The following is a 19,417-nucleotide window of genomic DNA, read 5'->3' on the forward strand; positions in this document are numbered from 1 at the left end:
ATGCGGCTGCCTAGCGCAGGCTTCCTTTTATAGAAACGTTGCGGACCTGAGTGAGAGCAGGAAGCCTGGGGGCGGGACCTGGAGCTGCCCCTCGGCCTTCGCCGCTCGCGGTTTTTTTGAACAAGACCTAAGCTATTTTCTACTCTGAGGCGATTCCTTCTCCACTCCCATTAAACTGTAAAAGTTTCACCTCATGGAAGACACATAAAAAGCCAAAAGGAAAATGCTTCCTTTTTCCCCTTTAACACTATTTTCTCAAGACTGCTGTTTTGTGATGTTTCCTTAATATAGGGTGGAGATAGGCTCCATATACTACACATGTGAAGTTCCTATAACAGGATTAGATTAATAAAATATATAACTTTAAAGGTCCTTCAGCTTATTGCTAAATTATCGCTGACTTTTTTTCTACCAAATACCAATTTTCAATTCAAACACCATCTTCTGTTATAACAAGCTACACTAATAAATTTGTGTTGTTTAAAAAATCTGACTATAATAGTGAGGGTTTGATTTATTGTATATGGAATTAACTTTAAAAAGTTACCAACTGGCTAATTAGTGTGATGTGCAAGCATTAAATATTTTTCCCAGTGATTTGAGGAAGCAATATATATTGAATAATGCATGCTACTTAAAACAGTCTGTGTAGAGTGGAAGTATAATTATTGGAACACTGAAGAATATTTTAGTGTTTGATAGTGTACTTTTCACCACAAAATTATTTTCTCAAGAATTTTCTATTCCTACTACTATTTTTGAGGTTACAGATAATTTTATCCAGTTACAACAAAGAGATTTCTTTAGGACTTTGGTTAAAACTGTGTTAAACCTAAACAAGTATTAGTATGTGTTTGTTGTCTTTGAAATGCTGTGTCCTACCAACCAGAGAGATACTGGCTCTCTCCATCAGCTAAGGTCTATAAATGTATCTCAGTAGGTTGGTTTTTCTGGATAGTACACAATTGTAAAAATTATAAAGAAAATGCATTTGTAAAAACAATTTTCATGAATAAACAAGTAGAAAATTCAAGGAAAAAAGTATAAGCTTTTATTGAAAGAAGATACTTGAACTGTTTCTGGTCACATATACATGATTAAAAAATATATACAGAGGCAGGCATTTGGTGGCTGAGATGGTGGCATCTCAAGAATGCCCGTATCCAAATGTGGATTGCGGATTGAACCCGACTCCTCCACTCTTGAACGGGCTTCCTACTCATGCGCATGTGGTGGGTAGCAGGTAATGAAATGGATCAGGCACTTGGGATATTTCCACCCATGTGTGAAACCCGGATTGGGTTGGGTTCCTGGCTCCTGGCTTCAGCCTGCCCAACCCAGGCTGTTGTAGGTATTTGGAGAGTGGAGCAGCAGTTGAAAGATATGTCTCTGTCTCTATTTTTAAAAAAAGTTTTTTTTTTTCTCTGTTTGAAAGGTGATGTGACAGAATGAAGTGGGCCTTGCATCAGCTGGTTCACTTCCCAGATGATTGCAACACCTGGGGCTGGGACAGACCCTGTCTCCCATGTGAGTGCAGGGGCCCAAGCAGTTGGGCCATCCACTGCTTTCCCAGAAGCATTAGCAGGGAGCTGGAGAGGACATGGAGCAGCCTGTGCCCATATGCAGTTTAACCCACTGCAAAGCCAGCCCCTCTGTCTCTGTCTTTCAAATGAAATGAAGTGAATGTGCTATATTTGTACTCGGGGTAGGTGACTGGCCTGGCTGTTAAGATGCCTGTGTCCCATACTTGATTCCTGGCTCCAGACTTGTTTCCTGCTGATACAAACCCTGCAAGGCAAGGGAGATGACAAAAGTGGCTGGGGTCCTGCTGTTACTAGGACATGGCAACAACAGAGATGACCTGGGGTCTTGTCTCATGTAGAATTTGCACACAGAAAAGGCAGAAAGCAAAGCAAGATTTATTTAAGTAGGAAACCCCAGCTGCAGCAGTCAGGAGGGGGTCTCCAAAGAAACCAGTTGAAGAAACCAGGTCTTTTAAGCACAATTCAGGAAACAGAGGGCAGGGACAAAAACCCATCAGAAAGGCTGCAATTGTAATCCTGTCTAGCCCTGACCCAGATAAAACAAAAAAGCCTTATCTTTTCTATTCTCATGATAAAAACTTGAAACTCAGAGGAATGACATGGCACTTTTGTCTTGCTAAAACTCAAGTTCTGGGGAGAAGCATGCTGTACACTTTTAAAGGGCCTCCCTCTATCTCATTCCAACAAAAACTTCACCGAACTTATTATCCCATCTAACTCACCACACTGCCACCCACATGGGAGACCTGGCTCAGGGCTAGTGGTGGTGAGGGGGAGGTCCTTGAGATTGTGTGGGAAAATGTTTTACTTAACCTTTGACTAAACATTAGCTTTTCACTTTATTATGATTTAGGGGACTAACCTCAGTAACAATTATTACTCAATGTAAATTAGATTGTTTCATTTCTCATTAACAATTGCTGAGTTACCGTGAAACACTTAGCTGATGTTACTGATTAGTTAAGCTCACTAGAACATATAATGCAATGCATAAACTATAAGCTCATGTATGGATATCATTTATTTTTAAAAGATTTTATTATTTAATTATTTACAGAGAGGTCGAGGCAGAGACAGAGGTCTTCCATCCCCTGGTTCACTACCCAGATGGCCACAACGGCCGGAGCTGCGCTGATTCGAGCCAGGAGCTTCCTCCCGATCTCCTAGGTGGGTGCAGGAGGCCAAGGACTTGGGCCATCTTCTGCTGCTTTCCCAGGCCATAGCAGGGAGCTGGATCGTTAGTGGAGCAGCCGGTGCTCAACCCGGTGCCCACATGGCATGTCGGCACTGCAGGCGGCTTTGCTCGTTTCGTCACAGCAACGGCCCACGTTCAGTTTTTAAAAAGTTTTCTTGAATTACGCCACTTGAGCGGCGCACTAGGTGACGACAGGTAACTGGCATTCTCCAGAAGTCAGCGTAGCTTTAGCTTTTCGGGGGGGGGGGGGACTGCATTTCAGTCTTGAAGGAGCCGCAAAACCGAGATGCTCGGTGGAGCTGAATGCAAATGGACACTAGGCAGCGACTAGGCCGCAGTGCTGAATGCGAATTTAGTCCCTTTCACCCAGGCTTGATCACAGGAACCGGACATTCCACGTGGCGGGACGGGACTCAGGCGCTTCCACGTCACGTTTAGGGTGCACAGTCCTTTCGTGGACGCCGTGGTGGCTCTGAAAAGAGCCTTTGGTGCGGGTGCGGGCCGGGCGGCGCGCGCTCACTTGCCCTTGGCCTTGTGGTGGCTCTCGGTCTTCTTGGGCAGCAGCACGGCCTGGATGTTGGGCAGCACGCCGCCCTGCGCGATGGTGACCTTGCCCAGCAGCTTGTTGAGCTCCTCGTCGTTGCGGATGGCCAGCTGCAGGTGGCGCGGGATGATGCGCGTCTTCTTGTTGTCGCGCGCCGCGTTGCCCGCCAGCTCCAGGATCTCGGCCGTCAGGTACTCGAGCACGGCCGCCAGGTACACGGGCGCGCCGGCGCCCACGCGCTCGGCGTAGTTGCCCTTGCGCAGCAGCCGGTGCACGCGGCCCACGGGGAACTGCAGCCCGGCCCGCGACGAGCGCGTCTTGGCCTTGGCGCGCGCCTTGCCGCCCTGCTTGCCGCGTCCAGACATGGCCGTGTCGTCAAGCGCCTCACAAGTGAAATAAGGCGAAAGACGCAGTCGGCAGTTCTTATAGCCAGCACTTGGCGCGAAAAAGGAGACGTGCCATTGGTTGAAATTTGTAGTCTCACCTTAACCAATAGGGAGTGCTAGTTTGTAATTCACACATTCTGATTAGACAGATCTAACCGCTGACGTATCAAGATTAAAGGCCAATCAGACAGCGAGAACTTTTCACCTCATTTGCATACAGCGTTCTATAGAAAGCCCTCGGTGGTGCGGGTTTGGGTCGCTGACAGCGTTGCTCGGTCTCGCTGCAACATGCCTGACCCGGCCAAGTCGGCGCCGGCCCCGAAGAAGGGCTCCAAGAAGGCGGTGACCAAGGCGCAGAAGAAGGACGGCAAGAAGCGCAAGCGCAGCCGCAAGGAGAGCTACTCGGTCTACGTGTACAAGGTGCTCAAGCAGGTGCACCCCGACACCGGCATCTCGTCCAAGGCCATGGGCATCATGAACTCGTTCGTCAACGACATCTTCGAGCGCATCGCCGGCGAGGCCTCGCGCCTGGCGCACTACAACAAGCGCTCGACCATCACGTCGCGGGAGATCCAGACGGCCGTGCGCCTGCTGCTGCCCGGCGAGCTGGCCAAGCACGCCGTGTCCGAGGGCACCAAGGCCGTCACCAAGTACACCAGCTCCAAGTAGACGCTCGTCATCGACTCGTGGCGGACCCAAAGGCTCTTTTCAGAGCCACCCATATTTTCAGAAGGAGAGCTGGTGCTTATGACTGCTTTAGGCTATTTTAACTTGATGCGCTTTTTCTTTAAAGGTTCAGTTAACATCACCTGTTCCTGCCAAATCTCTGGGTCTTTTGTGTGATAGGACTTCCTGCATCTTAAGGGTCCTCCCCAATTTTGAGAAGCCTTAGGGAGCTGTAACATGGAAATACACCAGCCACCACTCGAGGCAGCTGGACTGTGGGGTTGCAGAGGCTTCTGTGGGCTGGTTTCAGGAGTGCGGGGAGCGGCTGTAGGGTGCATGGGAGGAATCTCTACCCTGTGCCCAGTAAGCAAACAGCCAACCGTGGGTTGTTAACGTTGCTTCAAAAGGAATTTGAGTGGGTGTCTTGGAGTCAAATGCTCCCGCCTTTCTACTTGGGGTGCTCATTCCCCTTCACTTGGGTGTGCATATTCGAAAGCCTTGCAGAATGGGATGCAGTGAAGGCAGAAAGCTTGGGGATATTTATCCCAGATTCCTCTGAAAACAAAGTTTCAATCTTAAAAGCTGCTTACTTTGGCTTTTAAAGTCCTATTTTTGGTTTGCCTGGAACCAGTGAGGGAAAAAAGTTCACCTCATTCAGGCTGTTCTAAATGAGAACGTTACCCTTCCCTACAAAAGATATCTGCAGATGAAGCTCTTCAAAATTATGTGCTTCAGGTAAGAGAAACCAGGATCTATGAAACATTTGGAAGTTTTACTATGACTAGTTCTGTTGTGAAAGGTAGTAACCTGTACGTAAGCTTAAAAATAAACTAGTGCCTCATTTATCTAAATGGTTATAAACTTAGCGCCGTAATTAAGAGAATATTTTGTTAAGTCAGTGTTCTACCAGTTGTTCAAAAAGCCTTCCTGAATATTCCTGTTCTGAAATGTCCTGTTTTTGAGCTTTATCCTAGTCCACAGTCTTTGGAAATGACCTCCATATACAATAGTTGCTCGTATGCATCTAGTCAAATAGTCACCTACTTTGTTGCACAAATATTTTCATTTAGAGAATGTACACACTATATGAAACAAGGAATACAGAAACGAAGAAAAATTTATTTTCATCCTTGTTATCTCAAAATAATGATGGCTGAAACCTGTGAATACATACAACACTAACTTTACTTGTTATGCTACATAAGCCTCTGATGCTGTCTTTTAATCCAAGTAATCAATTGATAATTTCCAAGCTAAATACTGTTAAAAACTAATTTATTGATTTGAAAGGCAGAGTAAAAGAGAGAGAATGAGTGGGCTCTTACAACTGCTGGTTTATTCTCCAGGCAGCTACAACAGTCAGGCCTGGGGTCAGGCTGAAGCCAGGAGCCTGGAACTCCATACCAGTCTCCCACGTGATGGCCGGGGCCCAAGTACTTGGGCCATCTTTCACTTCTTCCCAGGTCGATTTATCAGGAAGCTGGATCAGATATGGAACAGCTGGGAACTGAACTAGAATTTGGATCTGGAATCGTCACAGGCAGCAGCTTAGCTCACTGAACAGGCAATGGATGACCTTGGGAGTCAGCAGTCCAAAGAGGTACCACATGGCTCAGAGGCCGAAGTCTCAATCCTGGAAGACTGACAGCTGGGAAGACTACACACGTTTAGAGTGCTGTTCAAATGGGTGTTGTGTGTGTGCTGAGTAGTGACTACGAATGTGCAGTGTCTTCCTTGGCCAAAATGCATTGATTTAAAAACATTTAGAACCAACTCAAAAAATGTTTGCTGTTCATCTTTGTGTCTTGGGGGATCTCAGCTGTTTTTTGTTTTAGAAAAAGAGGAATAGATATCCACCAGAGAATACCTTCAGATTGTTAAGTTTTGCTGAGTTATAAAGGAAGATTTGTTTTATATTAACTATTCATTAGCTGACTTAAGACAACTTTTGGAAGTCTTGATTTAAAGGAATTAGGCCTCTGGATTCCTGTTTTCTAGTTTTCTTTCTGTCTCTGCTTTTTCTCTATCCCCCTCTTTATTCCCTCTTACCTCCACCTATGTCTTGGTCTAGACAAGGGGTGATGACAGACATTTTTTAAAATATTCTCATAAAAATACACATTGGAAGCTGGTCAACTAAACTCTTAGAAACTTTCAAATATAAACTATACTGACTAATATAAAGCACTGTAAAATTTGTAAGTGCACAAACAAGGCTTTAACAATTCATAAGAAATTGGTAGCTTGATAAAATGCTTTTTAGATAGATAACTGGCCTGTAGAAAATTGTCCTTTTTTTTTTTTTAAATATTTCCTCCTTTGATATATCATGTACATATTTGTTTAACCTAATCATTCCCTCATTTTCAGTCACAGAAATTAAGATACTGTGTTCCTGCAAAGTCCTCTCTCATTTTGACATAGAAACTCCCATCTCATACTTCTCTTTCCTTCTGGTTCCTAATTCACAATAATAAAAATGTTAAGATGTCCTTTAATATTTTCTCTATAGCTATAGACCATGGGACTAAGGGTTTTCAGATGCAATTTCAATTATATACGCAAAAAATGCTAATAAGAACCCATGTAACTTAAATTGGAATGGAAAACGTAACTATTTTTATTAGTTTTTTATTATTTATTATTTATTTTATTATTTATTATTTTTATTAGTTTTTTTAGAAAAAAACTAGCAGCACACACTTTTCAAAGAGACTGTAAAAGCCATGAAATCCCTAGCTGTGGGAGTTCCCGTCATCATTTTAGTCTCAGTTTCTTTTCCAAAGAACAAACACGATTACTATGAGACTTGGGTGAATATTATGGATTTAAAATACATTTAAGAGGAATAGCAGTCTAATACCATGTGTTTGATAGGCCCAGACTCAGTCACAATCATTGTAAAAAGATATTTGAGGCGATTGCTGTTTTTTTTTTTAAGGACTGAGTGTTGGGTGTTACAAATGATTTACATGCTTTTTGAGGTGTGGAATCAGCGTTTCCTTCTCGTCTGTCTGTCAGGATGCTGGTGAAAATGTGCCACTGCCGTCTCTCCAGCCCCCTGCCGCCCGCGAGCGCGCGCGAAGCCGGACGGCCGTGCAGGCGCCGGGGCTGCACCCGCTCCGCGCCGGGGCCCAGGCTTGCTCGGTCCGCGATCCCCGTCCCTCCCCGCTCCCCAAATCGAAGGAAGCGGCCGGGCTCTGAGAGGACGCAGGCTGCGCCTGGGGAGCCCGGAGGGAGGCCGTTCTGTGGCCTCATTGAAGACCTTCGAGCCCGACTGCCCCAGCCGTCAGTAACGGAGACTTCCTCTTCGCAAGGCGACTTTCCGGAGGAGCAGCGCGCTCCGCACCCGCGCGGCGCCCAGACCAGGAGGCAGCCGAACTGCCCCTCCGCGGCGCTGACCTCGCTAGCGCAGGGCGGAACGGGCCTCGGTGGGCGTGGCCTGGCGCCAGCAGCTCGGGATTGGCTGAGGCCTGTTGCTAGGTTACCAAGTGCGCCGCGGATAGGCCGCGCTGCTTGCCTGTCAAGCTGGCGGTGGATCGCGGCAGGCCGGGCCCTCCTCCTGAGGCTGCCTGGCTGGCCGCGCGGCCCCACCTCTGCGAGCCGCCGTTTCCTTGAGGGCGGGCGCTTCACTTTCCCAGGGGCGGGCTGCGAGTCCAGGCGAGTTTTCCCGGGACCCCACTTCCCTGGCTCGTCTTCAGCCCCGGCCGGCCCCTAGACCTCCTACTCGGCGTTTAGGCAGCGTGGTCTCCTGCTCCTCTCCCGACCGCAGCGGTTGCTAACTAAAGTCTGCTTCACTGCTTTACCGGCGGGCCGGCTGCTGCCTTGTCAGCACAGAGAACCACGGTTCAGCCCCTGGGTCCCCGTCTGGAGTGCCTCACAGGAACACCAGCACACAGGTGTGGGCTCTAACCGCGCCCTCGGCCACCTGTGCCTCGCACCCAGCCGCCCTCCGCGCGCCCTTTCCGCGGGAGAGGCGCGAGCTCACGTGGCTGCACCCCCTAAGGCTGGCGACTAACTGCTCGCCGCCTCCTGGGTGGACAAGGACACAGGCGCCCAACGCCAGCCTCCAGGCCATCTCGCAGCCGAGCCGTGCCCTGCACTTCTCGCCCCTATTCATGCTATTTGCCATAGTGTGCATGTGAACACCCCTCATACTTATTATTAAATTTACCACTCCACCTTATCCCCCAGAATGTTCCTTGAGCCGCCTCTGGCGGGAAGGGGAGATGTGTTTTGACCCCTGTTATATTGTACAGCTTCTGGAACAATGCCTGGCACCGAGTAATCTGAATAAGTGAATGATGCCCCCTAGGGGTTCCTTAAAGAACTTCCTCTACTTCTTTCGGGGATGACCTAGAAGCTACGACAAATTAGCCTCTGAACACTCCTCGCTCAATTCCCTTTTAGCTTTGGGGCTGGGGGTGGGGGGGACCTTTGATTTTATTAACTCCGTTGGTTTCTTTTTCCTGATATTTCTTTAGGGCTTATTAGCACGTACAGTATTTGCTATACCATATACCTGGAGGTAACTCTTGCCCCTTGAAACAGGAACTCGGTACTTTCCCATAGGGAAAGAGATGCAGGCTGGCTGGTTTTGGGTTTGTGGCTCACAAAAAAATTCAATTCCTCTTCTCCAAGAGCTTTGCTTTCTGCATTTCCATTTCTCCCAGAGAGAAACACTGGCTTTTGAGTGTTTCTCCACCCTGTGCTTAAGGACTCAGCACTAAAGTGAGGAGTCTTTCTTCATCAATCTCTGCTCACCCAGGGTCGGGTCCCTTGCATAGCGGTTTTTTGTTTGTTTGTTTGTTTTATTGCCCTCTTCCTGCCTCCAGAAACGTCAACTCTTTCACCGTCCTGTCTCCTCTCCTGCCACAGTACAGAGAAACAGTGTCCTCCAACCGGAAGGATGAGTATTGGCATGCCTGTCTCCAGGCCCAGGCTTCTGATTCGAAACTTGGACTTCCAACCTGAGATCTTCCTCTGTTCAGAAGAACATGCATCTGTTCAGAGCCATGTGTCCAGAATGATGAACTATGAGCCCCTCACATTGTTTTATTTAATCAAATTGGGTTTTTCCACTAACATATATCCTTTGTTAATCATCAATTTTAATTTTTTCCACAAAAGTATCTCATTGCCCTCATTTGAGAGATGAGGCTGAGACTTGGAGGAGAAAAATAACTCATAAAGTCACCTGGCTTGTAAGTGGCAATGGCAGTAGCAGAGAGCAAAATTGTTTTTATTCCAAAACATGTGTTCTTTCTGGCATTTCAGCTCGTGTTCCCTATATATGCCTTCTCCACATGTTCTTTTAACACATGCATAGAGATTGGTGGATTCCTTCATCCATAGACGTCTGCCTGTAATTGTACAGACTGTTGCTGCACTTAATGCTTTCTTGTCATTCATTCCATTACCCATTCATGGTGCGTGGTGTTGTGGGGGGAATGCCACATCCCATTTTATGTGGCAGTATTGGAATCCCATATGGGTGCCAGTTTGGGTCCTGGATGCTCCACTTCCAATTCAGCTCTCTGCTGTGGCCTGGGAAAGCAGTGGAAGATGGCCCAGGTCCTTGGGCCCCTGCACCCTCGTGGGAGACCCAGAAGAAGCTCCAGCCATTTGGGGAGTGAACCAGCAGATGGAATATATCTCTCTCTCTGCCTTTGCCTCTCTGTAACTCTGCCTTTCAAATAAATATTTAAAAAAAATAAAAAAGAAAGAAAGAGTTACAGAGAGAAAGGAGAGAGAGAGAGATCTTCCATTCATTGGTTAACTTCCCAGATGGCCTCAACAGCCAGCTCTGGCCCAGGCTGAAACCATCCAGGTCTCCCATGTGGGTGGCAGGGACTGAAACAGGTGTGCCATCTTCTGCTCTTTTCCCAGACATTAGCAGGGAGCTGGATCAGAAGTGGAGCTGATGGGGACATGAACTGGCACCCGTAGAAGATGCCAGCTTCACAGGCAGTGGCTTTAACTGATGTGTCACAATGCTGGCCCCTCTAACTTAATTTTTTTTTTCTTTTTTCAAGAAATATTTATTTTGAATGGCGGAGTTGCAGCAAAAGAGGGAAAGAGAGAGAAATATGTCTTCTGTCTGTTAGCTCACTTCCCCAAATGGTTACAACAGCCAGGGCTGGGCCAGGCCAAAGCCAGGAGCCAGGAACTCCTTGCAGATCTCCCTGGGGACAGGGCACAAGCACTTGGGCCATCCTCTGCTGCTTTCCTAGGCACGTTAGCAAGGAGCCGGAGCTGCTGGGACTCAAACCCAGTGCCCATGTGGGATGCTGGGTTGTGGGGCAGTGGCTTACACCACAGCACCAGTCCCCACAACTTAATTTTTAAAAGCATTTCCACTTTGAATAAATGTAGAAATGTAGTTTACACCCAATAAAACAGGTTCTTTTGCTCATGGAGAAATTTCTATTTCCCTGTAGCAGCTATCCTCTGTTCTGTCTTGGTTTCATCCCTTTGAGCCCATTCTTGATCCCTTTGATAGATTTAAGGATGGGAGACCCTTTTTCTTTAGAACAACTTTGTAACAGATGTCTAGGTAAAAAGCAGGCAATTTGTTTGTAATTTGCAGTTTCCCCACTTCTCAGCCTTGACAGTGTATTGTACCAAGGAGATTTGTTTTGGTATATTTCCTGCTAAAAGTGGAATGTTACCTCAGACTTGCAAATTCTAAAATTCTAGCATGTTTTAAAATGTACTCTGTTTGCACATCAAAGAAGGTAATTTTAGGACAGTAAGGGGACTGTTGCTCAGCAGTTCATCCCACTTACCTGGTAAACAAAAGGTCTTGAGTTCGGTCCTTACAGGATTTGTTTTGCATAGTGTTCCTGATGACTATTTCTTTACTTAAACAGTCACCCCTAGATGAAGCCTCATTTACTTCATTTAGTGGGCTTTACACTTGACCTATAAACAGCTAGATTGTTGTGAGTAACCAGAATGGTGAAAAAGGGTACTTAAAAAAATCATGGGAAAATAAGTTTATTTTGGTGCAAAAAATTTGAAGTCCATTTATAGTTTTTCCATAAAGTATATTTTTCATGAACTTTTGAAGATAACTGCCCATGCCTGTATTTTAAAAAAATTTTCCCAAAAAATTGTCTTTTAATTCTATTGTCCATATACTTTGAAGTCTCATTGTAACATTTCTCTTGTCCTTGAGAGCCTAAAATAATTTGTATTCTGTTTCACATATTGTCTCAAGATCCTGAAAGAGTATAATACTTTGAATAAGAGAAAAATGAGGAACTAGAATCTTGAACTGAAAAGAAAGACACAGTGAGTAGTGAGTGCATCTCTAGTGTCCTTAGGCTTCTTGGAGAGACACATGGTCCCATTCTATCAGAGAGAGTTAAAGAGAATGCTTGTGGAGGAATAACTGCGGGGGTGCAGGAGTATAGAAGGGGAGAGGGGAGAACCAGTCTTAGAAAGTTTTAAGGAAAAGTCGTATAAAATGGTGATCATATATAAACTATTGTTCAATTGGTGGGAGAGCAAATGTAAAAACATATTGGCTCATTTGTTCACCTGAAAATATCTTTGGAATTCTCTCTGTAAATATGTATATAATGTCCTGAAATGAATTCCAGCAGTTATGTAGATTTCCTGAGCCACAACTGTAGAAACATTTACTGCTGAATAAAAAATAAACACTTGAGGAGTTCTCATGTTATCAGGTATATTAGGTTTTGGGGGTTTTTTGTTTATTTTTTTGTCATTGTAACAAATACTTGAGAGGAGCTACTTAGGGAGGAAGGAAGACTTATTTTGGCACATGGTTTTGGTGGCTTAGAGCCCAAAATTGGAGACCCCTTTGTTCTGGTTTCTAGTGAGGGTGATGAATGGTGGAACATTTGCAGAAGTAGCATCATTTGGTGGGCCAGCAAGAAGAGGGAGGGAAAAAGACAAAGACAGCACGCACATGCTCTTCCATGTATTCTCTCCTTATAGAGCCGTCATGATTCAACTGGACTCTCCACCCCAGCAACATAACTACAATCTAATCACTCCCCAAGATCTCACACTTACACAATAATTGGATTAAGTTCTACCCTTAAACACGGCCTTTTGGGGACACCCAATTATTATTCAATCCATAACATCAGGAGATAGTGCACTGTGAACATATTATTCAGTGATATATGATAGGAAAAGAGATCTATGTATTTCTGTATACATTTAATAGAAAGAGTTGAACTATACCCAAGTGAGTGAGGTAGTTGAGAAACATCACTCAAAGCTACAATTATACAGAAGTATTAGTAGCTGAGAGTACAAGGAAGCACTGCATAGATTACATGTGGCAGAACAAAATAAAACTGAGAGAAGCAAAAATTACTTCTCTCTGCAGTCTATTTATAAGGAGTAGAACTGGAAATGGTCTTTGGAAAAGTTTAAATTAGTTAAAGCAAAAGGGTCACAGTGGTTTCCATAAACATCCTAAGAAATGGGTTAGAGATGGGACTTCTACAGTGAGGGTGAAGGAATGGCATTTCTTTTTGCAGAGCAGTAGGTCAGTAAAGAGCATGGAGGCTCTTGAGTGTCAGCATTGACTGTTGATCTAGGGGACAATAAAGTTGTGGTCATCGATGTTTGTACAGTTTATGTGTGTATGTGGATTAATACATATATTTTATTATTTTTTATTTTTTCCCCACAAAGAAACCTTTTATTCAAGGAATACAAACTTCATGCATTTCCTAAGTACAACTTAAGGAATATAGTGATTCTTCCTCCCTCTCCCATTCCTAGTCCCATTCTCCACTAAGATCCATTTTCAATTAACTGTATACACAGAAGACCAACTCTATACTAAGTAAAGAGTTCAACAATTTGCACGAAGAACAAACAAAACAAACTGTCTCAACAGTCAAGACAAGGGCTGTTCAAAGTCATTGCATCTTGAAGTTAATTTCACTTTTTTTTTTTAGAAACTTAATTAAATTTAAAGAAGCCCCCTAGAATGATACATCTTTTGTGAGCAGTTTTAATATATTAATACAATGGAGTTGATAAGTCTGGTAAATGACACATAAAGATTCTAATACCTTGACTGCAGCAATCTACCAAATTCAAAATGTAGAAAGTTTTACAGGACAAATTACCCATTTCTATCAATAGGTAAGTGGCACAGGGAAAAAAGAGAGGATAGTGATTTTTTCTTAAACAAGTTTACAAGATATATGTCAATGATAATGTATGGACTTTATTGAAGAACTAATTTGAACAAATTATGCTGTAAAAATGCTTTTTAGATTAGCTTTATATTTACAGTAAAATTACAAGAAAGTGCAGAATTTTCTGCACATGTGCAGCCTAGCCTCCCTGCTCCCATCAGAGTCAAACGTTCGTTACAGTTCAGGGAACTAACAGCCCCTCGTTTACATTAGGGCTCACCCTTGTGCATTCTGTGGGTTTGGACAAATACAGAATGACATGTTTCCATCAATACAGTATCACACAGAATTGGTTCACTGCTCTAAAAATTCCCTATGCTTTGCCTCTTCATTTCTCCCTCTTTCTCAGAGCGACCTCGGACCTTTTACTGCTTCCGTAGTTTTACCTTTTCTATGACGCCACATAGTTGGAACCACATATATGGTATGTTGTCTTTCAGATTGGCTTCTTTTTCTTAGCAATGCTTCATAAGCTTCCGCTGTGTCGTCTTGTGACTTGACAACTTTTTATCACTGAATGGTACCGCACTGTTCATCCATTCACCTACTGAATCCTCTTAGTTGTCTCCAAGTTTGGTAATTATGAATAAATTTATAAACTTCATGTGCAGTTTATTTGTGCATGTGAACATAAGTTTTTTTTTTTACTTATTTGGGTAAATACTAAAGAGTTCAACTGCTGTGGATTCATTCTGAGAGGAGGAGCGCGGTGGGGGCAAGAGGCACAGAGTCACCACGCAGACACCACAGACATCGGGCCAGAGGCCAGCAGCCCGCAGGCTCTTTTATTTCAGTTGGTACAGCAGTTTAAATAGCCGAGGCAGCCAATCTGGTCAAGGGGCAGTTTATGCCCTAACCAATCACTGCCTGTTGCCAGGCAGGCTCCTTTGCCAGGTGGGTTCCAAAGCCCTTCCTGAGTAACTGACGCTGGCTTGCCAGCGGCCATCTTGGCATGGACTTCTCATTCCACCACACTGGAGTTTCCCTTTGTTTTGTTCCACACTCTGCAAAATATCCTTCTCATTTGATCCCAGTAATTCTATTAAATTTTTTCATTTCTACTTTGTTTCAATTGCAAAAGATGTCTGTAGAATGACCCTTGTCTAGAACATTCACTTTCCTTTAAATCAGGTAATAACTTCATGAGTTTTCTTTTCTGCACCTAATATTTTCGTATTTTTTCCAGTTCACTTTTATGTCTTGTCTGTCCTATTAGACATTTACTTCAAATGCCTAGTGATCTTTAATTATAGTCCGTACTTTAGGACCCCAAAATAACTGGAAGCTGAGATTTTAAGTTCATCTTACTGACTCGGGGTATCATTAAAATTTTTCTGATTAAGAAATTGAATGTTTACTTGAAAGGGGACGACGAGAGAGAGTGAGAGAGAGAGAGAGACTTTCCATTCAATGGTTCACCCCCTACATACCTGCAATAGCAGTGCTGGGCCAGGCTGAAATGAGGAGTCCCAAACTCAACATAGGCCTCTCATGGAGTCTAAGAGACCCAAGTGGTTGAGCCATCACCTGCTACTTCTCGGGTGCACACTAGCAGAAAACCGCATTTGGAAGGGACCCAGAACGCAAACCCAGGCGCTTTGAAAACGGGATGTGGATGCCGCAAGGGCTGTCTTGACCGCACCAAACGCCCATCCCAGGGATGTCATGTTAGGGCTGTCTGCCTGTGCCATTTGCTGCCGCACACATTCGTGTCTCAACCTTTCTCACCTTTCTTGGGATAGTAAAATCCCTTGAGGAAGGGCCATTCAGTTGCCTGCCTGCGGGGCATAAAATTTGCTTTCTGAATTCTGAGAACATTCTTAAAGGACAGAAGTTGAATAAGTTCCTTTGGATTTCACGCTTAGTGACACCCACTCCAAATTATCAATTCACAGTAAATTACAACCTATGAATCTGTACTTTACAAAAGAGGGAATGTTTTGGGCGCATCACTCTCACAGAAAGCCTACCCGGCATCCCGCACTGCGCGCGGTACGGCACACCAGGCGCTGGACGCTCGGTGGCGCAGGTAGGGGATGGACGCACTCCCACCTCGCGGCGGCACAGGCGGCAGCCTCCCCGGGCCGACCCCTGCTTTCCAGCCCGGGGCGCCTGAAGGCCAGGGCCGACCCCTGCTTTCCAGCCCGCGGCGCCTGAAGGCCAGGGTCCAAGAGACAAAAGCTGAAGTTGGACAGGCTCGCGCCCCCGCGTCCCCAGGACGTGCTCTTCCGCGGGTGAGGAGTGCGCTAAGATCCCGGTGAAGTCTTCTCTATTCTTGTGATGAAAGAACTTTCTCCTCGTGAGTGCTTTGGAAAATGCTTTTCGCTTTATCCCTTACGATTTCTGTCTGAGAGAAAATGGAGCGGGCTCGTCCGGGATTTGAACCCGGGACCTCTCGCACCCGAAGCGAGAATCATACCCCTAGACCAACGAGCCACCTACTGGAAGGGGCATCCGTGTATTCTGCAGTAATAGCGCTCAAGTGCCCTTATGCTGCTTCTCGAAAGATTTTTTTCTGTCTCAGGACTATTTAATACCTTGTCAATCGCACCCGTTAAATAGTTGGTGACTGAGATTAACATGCAGTCTGTCACTGAACTGGAAGACTTCTAACCCGCAGGAGAGTTTCTCCTCTGTTCTATTTGTTAAACTGCCTGAGTTAACTCTTTTTCTTTTTCTTTTTTTTAATAGCAGCCAAAATCTGGAATCAGCCCAAGTAATAACTGGTTTTAGTGGATCATTGGATAAAAAAATTGCATTAAATCATAAAATCAAATACTACTCACCAGTAAAAGGGAATTAACTACTGATATACGAAGCAATGTGGAAGATTCTCACAGATATTGTAGTGAGTCAAAGACTAAAGTTCAAATTGAAAATTTTTATTTGTTTGAAATTGTAGGGCAAGAAAAACTAAGCAGTAGTGATAGAAAGCTAACTCATTGTCATTTAGCTTTTAGAGTTCTGAAGTTTTCCTTATTTCACTTTTACCCCATTGTTATTACGAAGGACTTCTAGACTATTTGCTCTATCATAGAATATTTTTGCCTACCAGAAATTCCTCAAAGTGACTATTCCTAATCATGACAAAGTTCCACTGATAAGGTTAGCTTCCTTGAGATTGATTTTTTTCAGGGGCACCAAGAAGTTAATATTCGATTAATTTTGTAACGTCTTCCCTTATAAAAGTATAAGGAAGTTCACAAACCTTCTGGTTACAAGTTTCCCAATAGGCCACTAGCCCATATGTCTAAACTGTATTTTAAAGGCAGAGTGATAGAAAGAAAGATCTTTCATTTGCTGATTCATTCAAGAGCTGGAGCTGGGCTAGGTTGACGCCAGGAGCCCTGCACTCCGTCCAGGTCTCCCATGTGAGCATCAGGGACCTGAGCCATCCCAGTTGCCACGTAGGATGCCTATCAGCAAGAAGCCGGATTAGAAGCACAACAGCCCCAACACCAACCAGGATTTCCAACATGGGATGTGTGTGTCCTGAGCAGTGGCTTAACCATTGTTCCACAACACCCACCCCTAAGTCATATTTTAAATCCATGCTAATATGTAGCTATTGAACTAATACATATTTTCAATTTCATTTCACCATACCTAATTTGATATCTTCAAAATTTAAAACTATTTCCCCTCATTCAACTCATTCTTTATAATTAAAGAGTACCTATTTTTTTTAACCCCAAATGAAATTATTTTGTAAGGACTAGTAGAAAATATGATTTTGTTAAATACATAAAAGAAAAATCAGTCCTTTGTGAAAGGAATAGTAGATTTAAACCAGCCCTCAGCTTGAGTTTTGACATGAGTTTATTGAGTGTATCCAAATAATTATGAAGTGACTAGGCATTGCTCTGTTTCTCCTGCCCATTTATTAATTTTAATAGTGAAATTCTCCTACTCTGTGTTAATGAGCTTTTTATTATGGCAATGAAATACTCGAGACAAGCTACTTCCAGAGGAAAGACAGGCTTACTTGGCTCACAGTCTCAGAGTCTGAAAGTCCTGAAGGCACGTGCAGGGGTGGTGAGGACCTGGTGGTGGGTAGTGAAAGGTGTGTGGGAGGACACGTGGCAAGTCAGGGTGCAGACACAGGGAGACTGGGCCTGGTCTCTGGCTTTTGAAGCAATTCACTCCGCTGAGGGCAGCATCCCCTGTGACCTAAGTATCTGCCACTAGGCCCACCTCCTAAATGTTGCCAGCTCCCACTAGTACCACCCATGGGCTCAAACCTTTAAAATGGGGGCCTCTGGGGGACATCTAAACTAATAACCAATTCAAAACACACTCCAACTCAAATTTTGTAATCTTTGGTCAACATCTCCCCAATCCGAGAACACCCTAACCCTTGGTAAATACCATTCTCTCTTCTGAATTTGAACATTTTAAATTCAATGCATGAGACAGATTATTTGGCATTTGTTGGTTCTGTGCTTGGTTTATTTCACTTAGCATTACATCCTTCAGTTCATCCACATTATCCCAACTGGCAGAATTTCCTTCCTTTTTTATGGCCAAATATTATTCCAGTGTGTATCTACACCACATTTTCTTTATTCATTCACCATTTATGGGTATTTAGGTTGATTCCATGACTCGACTGTTATGAGTAATGCTACACTGAACATGGAAGTGCACCTATCTCCTTGACATAATGACTTCATTTCCTTTGGATGTATACCCAGTTGTGGGATTGCTGGGTGATATGGTAGCTAGCTACACATATTTAAAATACGCCATCACTCACCTCCCAGATGGAGAAGTAGAACATCACCAGTAGGCCACAGCGATGCCCTTGCTCCCCTTCCTTCCCTAGGGTCATGGCTGCCCTGTCATAACAGAGCATGTGAGGTCCTCCTTCTCCTGCGTGACCTTGCCCTTGCTTCCATCCCACCCCCCCCCCATCACTTCTCTGTCAATGAGAAATCGTCCAGAACCTTTGACTTAGCTCTCAGACCTTCAACCTGATCAATAACAAAAATTCAGAGAATTAGATTATTGTAACTGAGTAAAAAAAAAAAAAAGTCAATGAGAGTGAGAGAGTTAGATATATGTGAAGAATTCTAAGATGATCCTTGGGACTTGGGAATATGGTGGAATTTCACTACTGAGATTTGATTGGATTTACATGGTAAAAATGAAGGGATTCTATGGATGTGATTAAAGACGCTAATCAGTTGACACCTAATTTTTGCTTGATCTAATCATAGGAATTTATTGAAAGAAGGTCCAGGCCTTTCCTAAAGAGACAGATTCCATGTGAAAGAGGGTCTCTGCTGGCATCAAAGAAGTTAAGAACTATGATATGGACAGATCAGGGGCTGTAGGTGGTCTCTAGGAGTTGAGGGGCTGGGTTCTGAAAATAAAGGAGCTAAGTTTTGCCAACAATCACATGGACTTGGAAAAGGATTCCAGGGCTCACACTAGATTGCAGCACCACCAACACATTGGTATTAGACTGGTAAGACCCAAAGCAGATGAGGAAGTTAAAGCAGACTCTCGATATACTTAAACAATTAGATTTTGAAAACTGTGTATTTGTAACTGTCAAATTTGTGGTATTTTATTATGTGGAAATAGACAACATGATCAGCTTCAGGAAATAAGGTTTAATTGCTTGAAAGTAACCTTTTTTTTTTCCTTCTAGAGGACTAATTATTACCATCCTCTATGACCTGCTTAAGCATCAATTATGTACAAAAAGAGGAAAAATGAACAGTGATTTGTTATGGTGGCTCAGTCAGTTGTCAAATATTGGTTTTTCAAGCTGTCAGAGGCCTGTTAAGTATTGCTTGTCAGCTCTTCCAAAGAATGTCACTACTCCTGTGTAAAACTTTCCTTTACTTTTCAATACGTTACTTTCATTTATTGCTCAATAT

General features: G+C 44.1%; 2 protein-coding genes and 1 non-coding gene across 3 annotated transcripts; 1 reads left to right on the top strand and 2 right to left on the bottom strand.

Moving 5' to 3' along the window:
- Nucleotides 1-2,547: 2,547 nt before the first annotated feature.
- On the bottom strand, nt 2,548-3,674 carry LOC103345138 (histone H2A type 1). The gene has a single exon (XM_008248468.4). It carries the CDS (start codon nt 3,646-3,648, stop codon nt 3,256-3,258), a length of 393 nt encoding a protein of 130 aa, XP_008246690.1. The 5' UTR covers nt 3,649-3,674; the 3' UTR covers nt 2,548-3,255.
- A 233-nt stretch (nt 3,675-3,907) lies between these two features.
- LOC100343938 (histone H2B type 1-H) lies at nt 3,908-6,788 on the top strand. The gene is made up of 2 exons (XM_070074908.1): nt 3,908-5,070; nt 5,682-6,788. Exon 1 carries the CDS (start codon nt 3,958-3,960, stop codon nt 4,336-4,338), a length of 381 nt encoding a protein of 126 aa, XP_069931009.1. The 5' UTR covers nt 3,908-3,957; the 3' UTR covers nt 4,339-5,070; nt 5,682-6,788.
- Nucleotides 6,789-15,893: 9,105 nt separating this feature from the next.
- Nucleotides 15,894-15,965, bottom strand: TRNAP-CGG (transfer RNA proline (anticodon CGG)). The gene has a single exon. It is a non-coding gene; the product is annotated as a tRNA-Pro (tRNA).
- Between the last annotated feature and the right edge of the window lie 3,452 nt (nt 15,966-19,417).

This window comes from Oryctolagus cuniculus, chromosome 5, assembly GCF_964237555.1.
Source record: "Oryctolagus cuniculus chromosome 5, mOryCun1.1, whole genome shotgun sequence".
NCBI classification, from domain to species: Eukaryota; Metazoa; Chordata; class Mammalia; order Lagomorpha; family Leporidae; genus Oryctolagus; species Oryctolagus cuniculus.